A 13,753-nucleotide genomic window follows, 5' to 3' on the forward strand; every position below is an offset into this window, starting at 1 on the left:
TAAAAAAGATAAAAAAGAAATAAAAGAAATGTGCATTTATGTATCTATGTACGTGATGTTAACGTGCTTTGGAATGGTTTGATCTATTCAGATGACTTTTACACAAATATTAGAAATAGTAAGGTTAATCTTTGCTAATGATACAAGTGAGCAGACTTTAAGTTCGAAATGATCTTCTTCAGATATTTTTTCAGTGATTCCCATTACATAGTAAGCTGAACATTTTAAAAATATTCTACAAAATGATGTGTTTTTATCGGTAGCCTTCTCATTTTGCAAAGGCCTTAGCAGCTGCAAGAGGTCTCTGCAGTTTGCGGTGGATAACAGTAGTACTCGGGGCCGATAAAGGTGCCAAATGTCTGTAAGATACTCGCTGATTACAAGAGAATAAGGCATAGGCCAAGAAGCTTCTGAGAGACCTTTTTGTACTTAGTCCAATTCCCTGACATTGTATTTTAATTTTTTAAAACTGTTTATTCATTTTGACAGAAAGAGAGAGAGAGAGAGAGAGAGAGAGAGAGAGAGATCCCAAGTGGAGAAGGAGCAGAGGGAGAGGGAGACATAGAATCCAATGCAGGCTCCAGGCTCTGAGCTGTCAGCACAGAGCCTGACGCGGGGCTTGAACCCATGAACCATGAGATCATGACCTGAGCTGAAGTCAGACACTCAACTGACTGAGCCACCCAGACGCCCCCTGACACTGTATTTTTATAGATATGATTATAATTGATTCTCATTTAGGTCATGAGGGTGGAATCTGGAATGACATATAATCCATGTGGCCACTGCCTTAGAAGCTTCCGCAGGAGACCCATGGGGTTTAGGGGTCTGTAGACAAAAGCATGTCAGTCATGTCTCACAACAGCGAAGTGAAATTTTCCCAGTGTTCTGAAATTCAGACTTATTTAACCAAATCCAGAAAATAAGGAAATAACAATGTGGGTAACCTTCAGTCTTTTTCTCTGTTCCTGTATAGTATCTGATTAAATTCTCTCTTTTTCCTGTTGACCCATATTACCTTTTGTTTCTCAGGCAGTCACGGACCAATATTTCCCCAGTAATATGGCTAGTCAGAGAGGCATCTTATGTTCTTGTGTGTGTGTGTGTGTGTGTGTGTGTGTGTGTGTGTGTGTGTTGCCTTAGACAAGTTTCCTTTCTGAAGTGATGAAAAATTGTGCACGCTCCAAGAAGAAATCCAGGTGGTGGGTCATTCCAATGGGAGAGGAAAACTGCTGGAAAGGGAAAAGTTCACTGGGAGTAAAGGGCTTTTTGAAAATACTTCTTAATACTTTCTAATGCAACATAAATGTAGCTGATACCTCTCCAGTAGTTTCTCTCCTGAGGAATCATTTCCTTCTACTTAGAATTTATTTTTATACTACCAGGTCAGCATTTGTATAGCCCCTCTAACCATTTTTATTTTTGAAATATAAAATACAGATTTGTGTTTTTATGTATAGTAATGCAGTCCTCCAAATTTCTATTTTCCTCCTGCAGAGGGTTACTTCTACAGGAGAACAGCAGGTTTGCGGAAGCATTGCATTATTACAAATTGGCGATCGGAAGCAGGCCTACGCTGGCTTGTAAGTAACATTCAAGTTGTTTTAAAACACCTCTTTCTTTCCTTCTTTATCCATGAAAATTATCTTGATGAGTTACAGCCTCAGAGAGAAAAAAGCATGCTATTTCCATTTCTGAATATTTACCAGTTGGATTATAAGCCTCTCACAAATAGATCTCTCTCAATTGAATCATGTTTGATATCCATTTATCATTTTTAGTGTATTAAGATAAATACAACTTTTAGTCCTCTAGCGTTTAAGCTCGAAATATTTTGAGCTCTATGAGGGCAATGACTATTCATAGTTTCTTCACTGACACCTGCACTCCTGCATTATTTTTACGTATATGTTTGTTCCCTAAGTATTTATCTTGGTTTTCTTATAAAATCAGAAATAATCCATAGAAACTGGGTGGCAGTAAAGATAACTTTATTGTAGTCACAGAGTGCATCATCTTCTCACGTTTGTATTTCCCTTTTTTTTTTTTTCCCTCAGCTGCATATTTAAACACCGGTATTATTCTAATGAACCAAGGAAAGACAGAAGAAGCCCGACGCACGTTCCTAAAGTGCTCCGAGATCCCTGATGAAAATCTAAAGGACCCTCATGCACATAAGAGCTCAGTTACCAGCTGTCTGTACAACCTGGGAAAACTCTATCATGAACAGGGACATTATGAGGTCAGGCCAATACCTCTGCCTTTTTCCTTCCCCCTTGTGCTTGATCTAGTCTCCATGTTTTCTACCGTAAGATCTCATTGCAGGGACACTATGATCATTTAAGAAGTTAATATGAGTTTTTATTAAAAGAATTGTGAAATTCAGTTGGAAAAGAATGTCTGCTACACAACACTTAAGATTGCTTTACTGTGAATTTCTCAGAGCAATTGTGACTCCTCTAGAAAGAGAAATAACATAGTTTCTTAAGCTTATTTGCCTGTCTTCTCTTTGATTTTATGCTCCAAGACACATTGTTATTATTATCTCCGCTGTTTGATGTTAAAAAAAAAAAAAATACATTGCTTGTGCTCTGAGTATTAAGGAAGGGATTTGATGTTAATCCTACCCACTTATTTCTTTTTATAATAGGACTAAGATGAAAATTAATTTTATATTTTTAATTGGGATGAGAGGAAAAGCAATGGAGACAGGACATTGTACAGGAAGCTGGGAGGTGTGTGTACCCTTAATTTTCCATGAAGCATGCCTGTCTGGGTTTCTTCTCTCACATTTACTATCACTCCTCCTTCCCTTTCGCTCTCTCAAATCCATACTCTTATACCATGTATTAAGACTGCAGTATAAGGATGAAGATACAACTTTTTAAATAAATGCATTTTATAAACTCAGTGGATCTCAGTAGCCAGAAGATTTGTTAGTCAGTATTTTGTTTAGATCCTACCTGGTTGCTTGACTTGAAGTAACTACAAATTTTCGATGATTATGGGTAATTTCCAAATGTGAATTTTACTATTTTTTAACTGAATAATCTACGTGAACTGGAGAACCTACCTTAAGATGAAAGAGCATTGATAACATTGACTTCTCATTAAATTACATTTTTATATGGCCTATCTCTACTAACTGGGTTGAATATTTTCATTCATGGAATTAAGGTAGTTATGCTACCAAAAGACAGCTCAATCATTTTCCTCTAATGAAACATTTAGAAATAGCAGTGGAAGGTTTTGATTTTGGAAGGATGTTATTATTTTATTTGTAGTGCATATCACTGTACTTTGTCTCTTTTTTGTTTCCTAAATTAGGATGCCCTTAGTGTATACAAGGAAGCAATTCAGAAAATGCCAAGGCAGTTTGCCCCACAGAGCTTGTACAACATGATGGGTAAGTAAAATGTTAATATTGTAACTGATATTTCAGGGACCTGTGGAGAAATGAAAATTTGTGCTTCTATTAAACAGATGTCTAGTAAATTAGATTATTACTCCTTACACACAAAAAACTTATTCACAGCCATGTGATACATTCAAATTTTCACAAAACACCCTTCTTCTTCTTCTTTTTTCTTTTTTCTTTTTCTTTTTAAGTAAAGTCTACCCCCAATGTGGGGCTCGAACTCATGACCTAGAGATCAAGAGTCGCATGCTCTTATTGACTGAGCCAGCCAGACATCCTGACAAAGCACACTTATTCTAACAAGAGCGAATAAATACATTGACATAGTGATTCTTAACAAATTGGCCAGATACCATAGTTGTTGCAAGAGACTCACAAACCCATTGGATGTGAGTATTAGCTAGACTCTAGAGATTGAAATGGTGAATAAAGATTTATATTTTAATGATTTATCAAATTCATGCTAATTTTTGATCATGTTACTTTCTTAATCAGAAAATTCCTACAAATAAACATGGTATGGAAGAGAGAGTAATGGTTTTAATGCTTATAAAAAATGAGAATAACTGAACCAACTTTATAGTTTTCACTGATAAGGTTTTGGATCAAAATAGGTTTTTTTCAGAGTATTATTTTAGAGTAAAGTGCAAGAGGTCAAGCACTAGAATTTCTAATAAAATAATCTAGCTATCGTCTGCGATTGATCTGTGACTGCCTTAAATTGTTACCATACCTATTTGATAGTAGACACAACTGAAAACTACGTATTCAGTATGTGTTTCTTGGAAAAAAAAATCCCTACAGTTTAAGATACTCTGCCGATTAACTTTGCTATTTCCAGATAAAGGAGGGAAGAAAAAAGGTTACTTTTTTCTTTAAATTGCATATTTTTCTCCAAAGCACAAATCATAAACTCAGATTTTCCTTTCTCATTAAACTTGGTTAAATTGTTTAATATTTCTAGGCATATAAAATAAACGAGCATAATCTTTAGGATTATTTATTATTTATTATTTATTATTTATTATTTATGCTTCTGTAGTCTTTGATTTGAGAAATTTGATACTGGCTGTATGGCTTGAGCACACACAACAAATCCCAAACCTTCCCAAACTAGAAAATATATAGCTAGCAAAGACACTCACTTCTTCTAATTTCTAAATGAGAAAAAAAAAATTAGAAATAGTTTAGAGCTAGAATGAGGCACAGGTCAGTAAATAGAAAAATAGTAATTTGGAAGGGGTCCATGTTTTCATCCCATGTCTCTGGAAATCCCACCCCGAGTTGGCCTGTGTAGCAGCGGAGAGATTGCATGATTAGGTGAAAAAGGACACTGGGATATTTTTAGTTGTGGTTTCTTTTTCACTTTGGTATAATTACTGAAAGCTAAAAATCTAGCTTCATTAAATGTACTTTGGGTACATTTAGTACATTAGAACAGTGCCTTTTACTACCCAGCATGTTATCACCAATCTGTCTACCTAGCACATGTATCTAACCTGTATATGTGTCCATAAAGGGTGTGCCTTAGTATGTATAGATTTGTCAGTTGAATTAACTTTTCTGTATTAATGCTGGATGGTTATTCATGTCAAAATCAATATTAAAAGGATTGTTTTCTCTAGCTTTCTCAAGAAGGCACGGTGGTTTTAGTTCATGATTTTATTTTTTTATTTAAAAAAAGTTTTTTAATGTTTATTCATTTTGAGGGAGGAGAGGCAAAGAGTGGGAAAGAGAGAGAGAGAGAGAGCAGGGGAGGGTCAGAGAGAGAGAATTCCAAGCAGGCTCCACACTGTCTGCACAGAGCCTGATGTGGGGCTCAAACTCGCGAACTGCAAGATCATGACCCGAGCTGAAACCAAGAGTGAGATGCTTCACTGACTGAGCCACCCAGCCCCCCTTAGTTTATGATTTCATTTTTAACACTAATGCTCGGGAACCCTTGTTCCCATTTTTCCTGAATTTTCACATATGATGTCTTTCTTTAAATGGGGAAAGGACTCAGCACCTTGGCAACAGACTGCATATGGCATCTTTATTGCTAATAGGAAGTGTGGTATTCACTATAGTGATTTCAGAAAATTCATTCAATTATTTTATGCAAATAAATTTGATTGAAAAGTCAGCTGCTACCTTGGGATCTGTCTCTCATATGGTTACACAGATGCTGAGCACACACAGGCAGCAAACGATAAGTGTGTCCCTGGGGTTATTGCTTGGTCCTTTGTCTTATTTTTCATTATAGAAAGAGGTCATTTTGCTCAAACTCTGAGAAGGCTTTGTGATGGGAGAATCCCAATATGATTTAACATTCCATATTTCTTCCATAATTATGGTGGCTGCCTTCTGTGTAATTTTAGGTGAGGGTCTTTCAGCTGAGCGGGTTTTGTAGTTTCAATTGTTCACGAAACTATAATTTTCTCAGGGTGAGTTCACTTCCTAATCAAATGGGTGAAATCCTCCGAGTATTTGCTTTAACTCCTAATACATTTTGATTAGCCTCCATTTGACAAGAGAAAAAATGGCCCAGGAGATAAGCTGCCCTATCAGTTCATCAGTTTCATTAGTCTGTCAGCATGTGCTGATTATCCTATCAAGTTTATCAACAGCCTTGAATGTGTTTTCTAATTCACACATTTACATATTATTAGTGCCCTTTAGGGATCAGTGATGGATTATAATGTCTGGCCACATTTAGCCTGTAAGTATTCATTTTTTCTCAGGGCTCATTCATTGACACTCTCACAACCACTACCCCCAAGCACTTGTGTTTATACATACAAACATTATCTTTTTTTCCATCTTATTTTGTCATTTATTTGGAGCTTAAAATAAAGGAGTATGTAAAAACAAATACAACTATATTTGAATGTTATTTTTAGTTTAATAACTCAACCCATTGCAGTTGATTTTCAAAACAAAACTCTCTAATTCTTTTAATTTTCCCCTTGCTTTGAACATTTTATGAGAAATTTCTATTCTGTACGCTACATGCCAATAGTTTACTTATCCTGAAAACTAAGTGAGCATATTTTCCCTCTTGTGTATTAACAGAAAATACTTTAGATTAATTTGCTTCTCCACTTAATTTGTTCTGTATTTTATCCTGACTGTTAATTTATTTTTTGCAACAGTTCATAAGGTAACTTAAAAAAAAACTATTTAAAATATACTTTCATTATTCTCTTGGATTTCATAGGACCAAGATGATTGAATAACAAACTGTTGAGTAACAAGCTATCCAAAATTACGTGAATAGCCAACATCCAATGATATAAAGCAGATACTAAATATTAGTTGATAAATAAGTAAACTTTCACCTAGCTGGCTTTTGTATTTAGCAAGGTGTTTGAATGTATGAAATATAAAGAGACCGTATCACAAAATAACTGTTAAAACTGCTCCTGGCCAGTTTTATGATTCTATTTCTGTGGGCCTCAATTTCCTCTTGAAAGGAAGTATGACTATAGTCATATATACAGTATTCATAGTATGAAGTCACATAACCCCCGCTCAAACTATGGCTTTGACACTTACTAAGTGACTTTGAGCAAAATACTTACTTGAATCTTGTTTTCCCATCAATAAGATGTCTGTAATAGTAGCATCAGTTTGAGGATTGACTGAGATCATGAAGGTAAAGCCTATTGGACCAAATGCCGAGCCTAGCAAATGTTTCATAATATTACCTTCTATTGTAATCACTGTCCTCTCTGAGGGACTGTAGCTCCAATAGTCTTTGGTTGTATTCTGTCAGTTCTTTTGTTTTAATTCATTTGTAGTAGGATTTTTCTTATAGATAATAAGATTTCGTCCTATTTAGTTCTGTCTTGTCTACAATTTCTGTTTTTTCTCTTGAAGGCAACCACACTCAGAATCCTTCTTTTATCATCAATTGTGTTAACCAAAAGAGAAACAGCATACTAAGTTACTGCCCAATTAACTTAATTCTGTTAATAGAGTACACCCTCTAAATTAAAATTGTCATATTTAGGTTAGATTTTCTTCTCCCTTTCCTGTCATATCATATTTTCCCCCTAGACTTAGTCACAATTTTTCTTTATTCTGACATCTATTGTAGGCCTTTACTGAATCTCAGTTTCTCCCCAAATATAGTGGTATTTTAGGATCATAGAATGTTAGAGATGGAAGATGCCTATCTTAAAAATCCCTCCTAATATATAATCTCTTTTATTTTGCAAAGTAGAAATTAATACCCAAAGAGTTGAGTTGGTCTTTTCAGAATTACAGTTTGTGTTAGAACCAGAAAGATAGTTTCCTGATTTAGATTCAAATCCTTTGTCTGTGTAGCCTTTGTCTGTTACTGGAACTGGTACGTTCTACATTATGTCAAGATAGCTTTTATATACCTATTTAAAAACCAGCAAAATATCTGTAGATATAGATGTAGATATAGATGTGTGTATCTCATTCCTTGTCCAAAGATGTATTAAAAACTTCTTTATTTTACTAAAAGTTATAAAACACCTGCAAAAATGAAATGTGCAGGATATTAAAAAACTTTAATGTAGGATAATTTTTAACCACCTTCAATTTTTCCCTTTTTCCTCTATAATTGTTTGTTTCCTTTATTATGTATCCTGAAGGGTGGCTTTTGAATATTCCTAAGAGATTATGGAAAACTATATTAGGCTGTAACTTTCAATTACTTTTATCAGTTTGAGCCCTTCTAATCCCAAAGGTCATTTTAAGCCTATTTACTATTTAAAATAAAATCACTCGGCTTTCTCCATGCAAAGTAATTGTTGGGTTAATTATTTAAGCAATTTCAGCCATTTCATGTTGGTAATATATCTTGAGAACAAAAGGGCATAATGTGTTGCCTGGAGTAAGAGGGAATCTGGAGTTACTGCCTTGTCATTGCAGTGTATAATCACTGTGTTTAGAATAACCTCTGTGTGCCAAAAAAAAAATTTTTTTTTTTAAGTCACAAGTGCTGGGTAGGGGGTACAAAGGTGGTGGTGGTAGTATGAAATGAAAATAGCCCCTATGATTCCTGCTGTCATGGAACTTTCTAGGTGATTTCATAGTTAGCCTGGAGCTCCTCAGTACTTTTCCTTAATATGTAAATGTCTATAAATAAGATGGAAAATTGTATTACTCTAGCCTCAAAAATATTTTGTCTATAACTGTGTCAGCTGTGCTGTGTTGTCTGGACCAAAGAAATCAAACCAACCAAACAGGAAAAATCTCTTTTTTATTTCTAATGTGACAGTAGTTGTCACAATTTGCATACATATTCGTATTTTCCTGTTCTTTAAAAAAATATGTGTTTACAATGGGTAACATGCCTTTTATGTGAGGCAGAGATTGTATTTTTCTTCCAGGGGGAATTGCATGATAATGATCCGTTGCTGTTTATTGCCTTATTTGCCTTTATTTTGTTCTTACCATCTTGATTCTCTTATTCCTGATAATTTCTAGGTTTTCTTTTTTTTTAGGTTTATTTATTTTTAGAGAGAGAGAATGTGTGGACACAAGTGCTGGAAGGGCAGAGATAGGGAGAGAGAGAATCCCAAGCAGGCTCCAAGCCCTCAGCAGAGAGCCCAAAGTGAGGCTTGATCCTAGGTACCTGAGATCATGACCTGAGCCAAAATCAAGAGTCAGCTGCTTAACCAACTGAGCCACCCAGGTGCCCCATAGGGTTTTATTGTTGTTGTTTGATTTTTTATTTACTTATATTTTTTAACATTTATCTTTGAGAGAGAGAGATAGAGTCAGAATGCGAGTGGGGAGGGGCAGAGAGAGAGGGAGACACAGAATCTGAAGCAGGCTCCAGGCTCTGAGCTGTCAGCACAGGGCCTGACATGGGGCTTGAACCCGTGGATGGTGAGATCAGGACCTGAGCTGAAGTTGGATGCTCAACTGACTAAGGCACCCAGGTGCCCCAAGAATCTTTTCATTTAATTTTCAGTTTTGTTTTTAAAACCTCAGCTTTTAATTATGAGAGATTTCCTCAAATTCATTGAGCTAGTCAGAGAGAATGGAGAAAGAAACAATGAATAGGAAACACAGTGAATTCATTAGAGTAATTTTTGGAGTAAAAACCTTGTCCTAATTTTGGAATTGTATTTTTAAGAAAGACTTGTGGGGCTGCCTGGGTGGCTCAGTTAAGTGTCTCACTCACTCTTGGTTTCAGCTCAGGTCACGATATCACAGTTTGTGGGTTCCAGCCCCACATCGGGCTCTACGCTGACAGTGCAGAGCCTGTCTGGGATTCTCTCTCTCTCTCTTCCTTTCTCTCTGCCCTTCCTCTGCTCATGCTGTCTCTCACTCTCTCTCTCTCTCTCTCAAAATAAATAAATAAACTTAAAAAAAAAAAAGAAGCTTGTGGAATAAAAGAGTCAAGGGTCATAAATGGCTACCAGTGGTCTTTATATTCCTTACTCTTATTTAGGTAAAAACTGACACACAAGATGTCAATTACACCTCCTGAAAACAAAATGCAAAAATTCTTTCTTGTACATTTATCCTAACTCTTCTTGAAGTAATGTACATGATATGCTGAAATCAGTTAGTAAAATGGCTCTAAGTAGTCTGTTTTTCTTTCAGCCTTCTGTATGGCTGGGGTCTTTTTGGCCGAATCATTTATTTTTGCTGGATTTTTCTAGCGTGTGTGTGTGTACACCTCACCTTCTTTTAGAATACATTGAGAATCAAGATATTCAGAATACATTTTTGACATGATCGTTCACATGCTTAATGTTCTCTTCTATGACTGGCTGTTCTTAAGTGGATTGCTCAAGGCATTTAGCATGCCGACTGTGAAAGAGATGGTTTTCAACTGTGTGTGATTTGAACTTCACATCCTTCAAGTGTGGAAGCATTAACACTCTGGTAGTGTTAAGCTTTTTATACCATCTGCTTCCTCTGTTTTGAGTTCTGGTGATTTTCCAATGATTGCTTCCCCTGCACTCTTGAAAATTAGTGAGTCAGCCCTACAAATATGGGTATGACCATGTAATTGGATTAACCATTGATCTATATACCTCCAAAAAGATTATTGAGTTCTAATTTTTAAGATAAATTATTTATTGCATTTTGATTTTTTTTTCAAAAAGGACAAGACCAGGAGACCATGTTAGGTGTATAGTCTACCAATCCGGAAAAGTGACATGTAAATTTGAGGGATTTTCAAAGTTCACTTTGTAAGATATGGAGCCAACAAGATAAGGAAATCAAGAAATTTTGGCTGTATATCAAAAAGAGTAAATATATAAATTGATGTAGAAAATCTATAAATTTTTTTCCTCCAGGTTCATTTTACATTATAAAACTGCAGTGCTTTAATTTTCTTCTTTTTTACCGTTCACTCTTGGTACAAATTCCACTTTATGTACTATAGTTACAGACATTCATTTGCCAGGCGTTAGTCTATACACTACAGAGGCCAGCATCTAGTTCAGCTGCATTAAATAGGTAATATATTTTGTTTAAAGTTTCAATTAAACCCCGGACCAGAAGATATATGGTCCCTATGGGGAGTTTGAATACTTTCATGCCAATAGTAGGGTTGCTAAGAATCATGCTTGGTCTAGATGTCACTTGCTTTCCTGGAAATACGATATGAGACAGTTGATTATATTTCATTGCTATTAAAACCACATGAGCCCACCTGTTACATTAATTCATACTTTTGCCAGGGTAGTGGTAAAGGAAAAGATTGAAGTACAAAAAGTTTATTTTTGAATTGAGTTATAAGGAAATGAATATACTCAAATTAATACCTAATTATATCCTTGTTCTCTGATTTCCAGAGTTTCACTCTTTCTGCTTGAAAAAAATCATGTTTTACCCTTTTATTGGGCAATATTCAGGAAGTGAATCTTTTACTCAGTAGTAAATATGGATTGGATTATTCTTGAAAAAATTGAGGTAATGTTATGTGATACTGCGAAATTAACAAGATTTCAAAATTTGCTTTCTTAACAGATGTCAATTTTGGTAACATTGAGATGAAATGAATATAATCATGAGTAAGAAGAAAATATTGTTCTAATGGATAAAACTTCAAAAATCAATGTCAAGGAAACTATACATTGCATACATTTATAATAGTTCAGTAATATAGATAAAGGTAAAAATGAAACACATTACTTGGGGTGCTTGACTGGCTCAGTCATAAGAGTGCATGACCGCATGTCAGGGTCATGAATTTGAGCCCCACATTGGGTGTAGAGATTACTTAAGAAAGAAATAAACAGGGTGCCCAAGTGGCTCAGTTGGTTGAGCATCTGACTCTTGGTTTTGTCTCATTCAGGTCCTGATCCCAGGGTCATGGGATCGAGCCAGGGTCAGCGTTGGGGTCTGCTAGGGATTCTCTCTCTCTCTGTCTCTCTCTCTCCCGCTCCCTCTGCCCTTCACCCCACCCCCCCGCCAACACACGCTCTGTTACTCTCTCTCCAAAATAAATAAAATTAAAAAAACAAATAAAAGAATATGTTACTAATTGTATATACTTTGCTGTGTATGTATTTGTATCTGTTTTTCCTAATAAGTAGGAAAAGAGTTTTCTACATAAAAATCTCATTTAACTTCCAAAATGAGTTGTTTTTTGGTTTTAATTTTATCTACACCGATAGAAGCTATTGTAATACTCAAACTGAATAAGGGATTAAAAAAGAACATGCAAAGTTTTCTTCCAGAATGCAAGTCATTTTTGCCAAAATGTTAATTATGGGCATGGAGTGTTTGAACTGTTGTAGAATCTTATTTTCAAGTATTCATTAAAAACAGGATTAATTTTTAAATACCTGGTCTGTCTTAGCAAGTAATAGTCATATAAGAATTATAGTATAAATTAAATTATTCATTACATGTTATAGAAACATATTACATGATCCAGGAATACATATTAAATATATCCCCAAGAAGATATGTATAAAACTGAAAATTCTTTCATTATACTTTCTGACATCTTCCTGCAATATTCAAGTCTTATTTCTTCGAATACTATTATTTTCATTAATTCTTTAAAGGTTAGTATAACATTTATTCTTTTTTCTTTTCTCTGGTGTAAAGTTTGGTTTTTAAAACCCAATTTAGTACTTATTTTCATATATCTAGTGTTCCCTAATTATTTTAGTTATATTAAGCCATTTTATTTACTTCATTGTAATTCTCTTGAGGACAGTATTTACGTTGGGGGAGAGAATCATCACCTCGTCCCACATACACATGAACATACACACAGTCTCAATTTCTGTTTTTTTTTTTTTGGAAAATTCTGAGCATTTAAAAGGGCTGGCTCCAATATTTATTAATTATTTTTAGTGATTTATTTCCTTGAAAACATAAAAGGAATTGATTAGCCTGAACAACTCCAGGATACTAGTTGCATGTAGAGAAATATTGACACAGGTTCCTGGCTTTTTTCCAAGTTAAATTTTGATGGCACATCAGATGTTTCCTGTATATAACCTTACACTAGAAATTAGGAGCCTTTTGAATTTGCTCTGAGGTTTAAACTCTTTCTTGATGATTAGTTTTTTACTTAATGAGATACATATTCAGTTTTTTTTCCCCGTGCATTTCTTCCTTTTGTTTTAAAACTACCCTTTCAGGCTTACGGGTTTCTTCTTAAGTTTGATGCTATAGGACTTGGTGAAACGTTAACATATTGAACATTTTCATAACCCTCCTTAATTTAAGACTTGTATTTCATTTTACTTCTAAACCCTCCACACCAAGGAAACTTTTTAACAGCAAGAATTGTTAAAAAGTCTGTTGTGAGATACAAAATAGCTTCTAATTTCTGTAATCATTTTACTTTTTTTTCTTTATCTTTTCCTGCTCTGTATAGTAGCTACCGAGCATTTCCAATCAGAACTAATGTATCTAGGTCAACTAGACTGTGTTATTTTACAAGGATAAGATCGGGCTGAGGAAAAGATTAGGATGGAAATATAAGAGATTCACAGCCTACAGATACAGCAAGTTTAGGATATAAATAAATGTAAAAAGCCAGACCCCCTAAGGTTTCTATGTTAATGCCAACAGAGTGAAGTAAAAAGAGAGAATTAAAATCACAGCAAGTTAAATTAAACTCTTGATATAATAGGCTCCTGATATCATATGGTTGTGTCAGAATGTAGATTCTAGAAAAATAAATTACTTGAAAATTTCAGTGACATACGTGGTAAAAATAGAACATCTAAATCTATGTTGATACGTACTGTGATCAAATAGTTATCAGATATGTATCAAGACTCTTCGGAGCTAGAGGCTTCTGAACTTGGGTTAGAGGACAGAAAAATACAGGGTTTTGTGCCTGGCTCCACACATCTCACAGTCCATTTTGAGATCAGGAGTATT

At 35.0% G+C, this 13,753-nt stretch overlaps 1 protein-coding gene across 1 annotated transcript in view; it reads left to right on the plus strand.

Moving 5' to 3' along the window:
* Positions 1-13,753, plus strand: part of TMTC2 (transmembrane O-mannosyltransferase targeting cadherins 2) — a 405,001-nt gene that overhangs the window by 253,422 nt on the left and 137,826 nt on the right. Inside the window, exons 5-7 of the mRNA XM_043561689.1 lie at positions 1,498-1,583; positions 2,058-2,242; positions 3,328-3,406. Coding sequence (XP_043417624.1) covers positions 1,498-1,583; positions 2,058-2,242; positions 3,328-3,406 — 350 coding nt within the window. The remainder of the gene's footprint in view (positions 1-1,497; positions 1,584-2,057; positions 2,243-3,327; positions 3,407-13,753) is intronic.

Source organism: Prionailurus bengalensis, chromosome B4, assembly GCF_016509475.1.
Source record: "Prionailurus bengalensis isolate Pbe53 chromosome B4, Fcat_Pben_1.1_paternal_pri, whole genome shotgun sequence".
In the NCBI taxonomy this organism is placed as follows: Eukaryota; Metazoa; Chordata; class Mammalia; order Carnivora; family Felidae; genus Prionailurus; species Prionailurus bengalensis.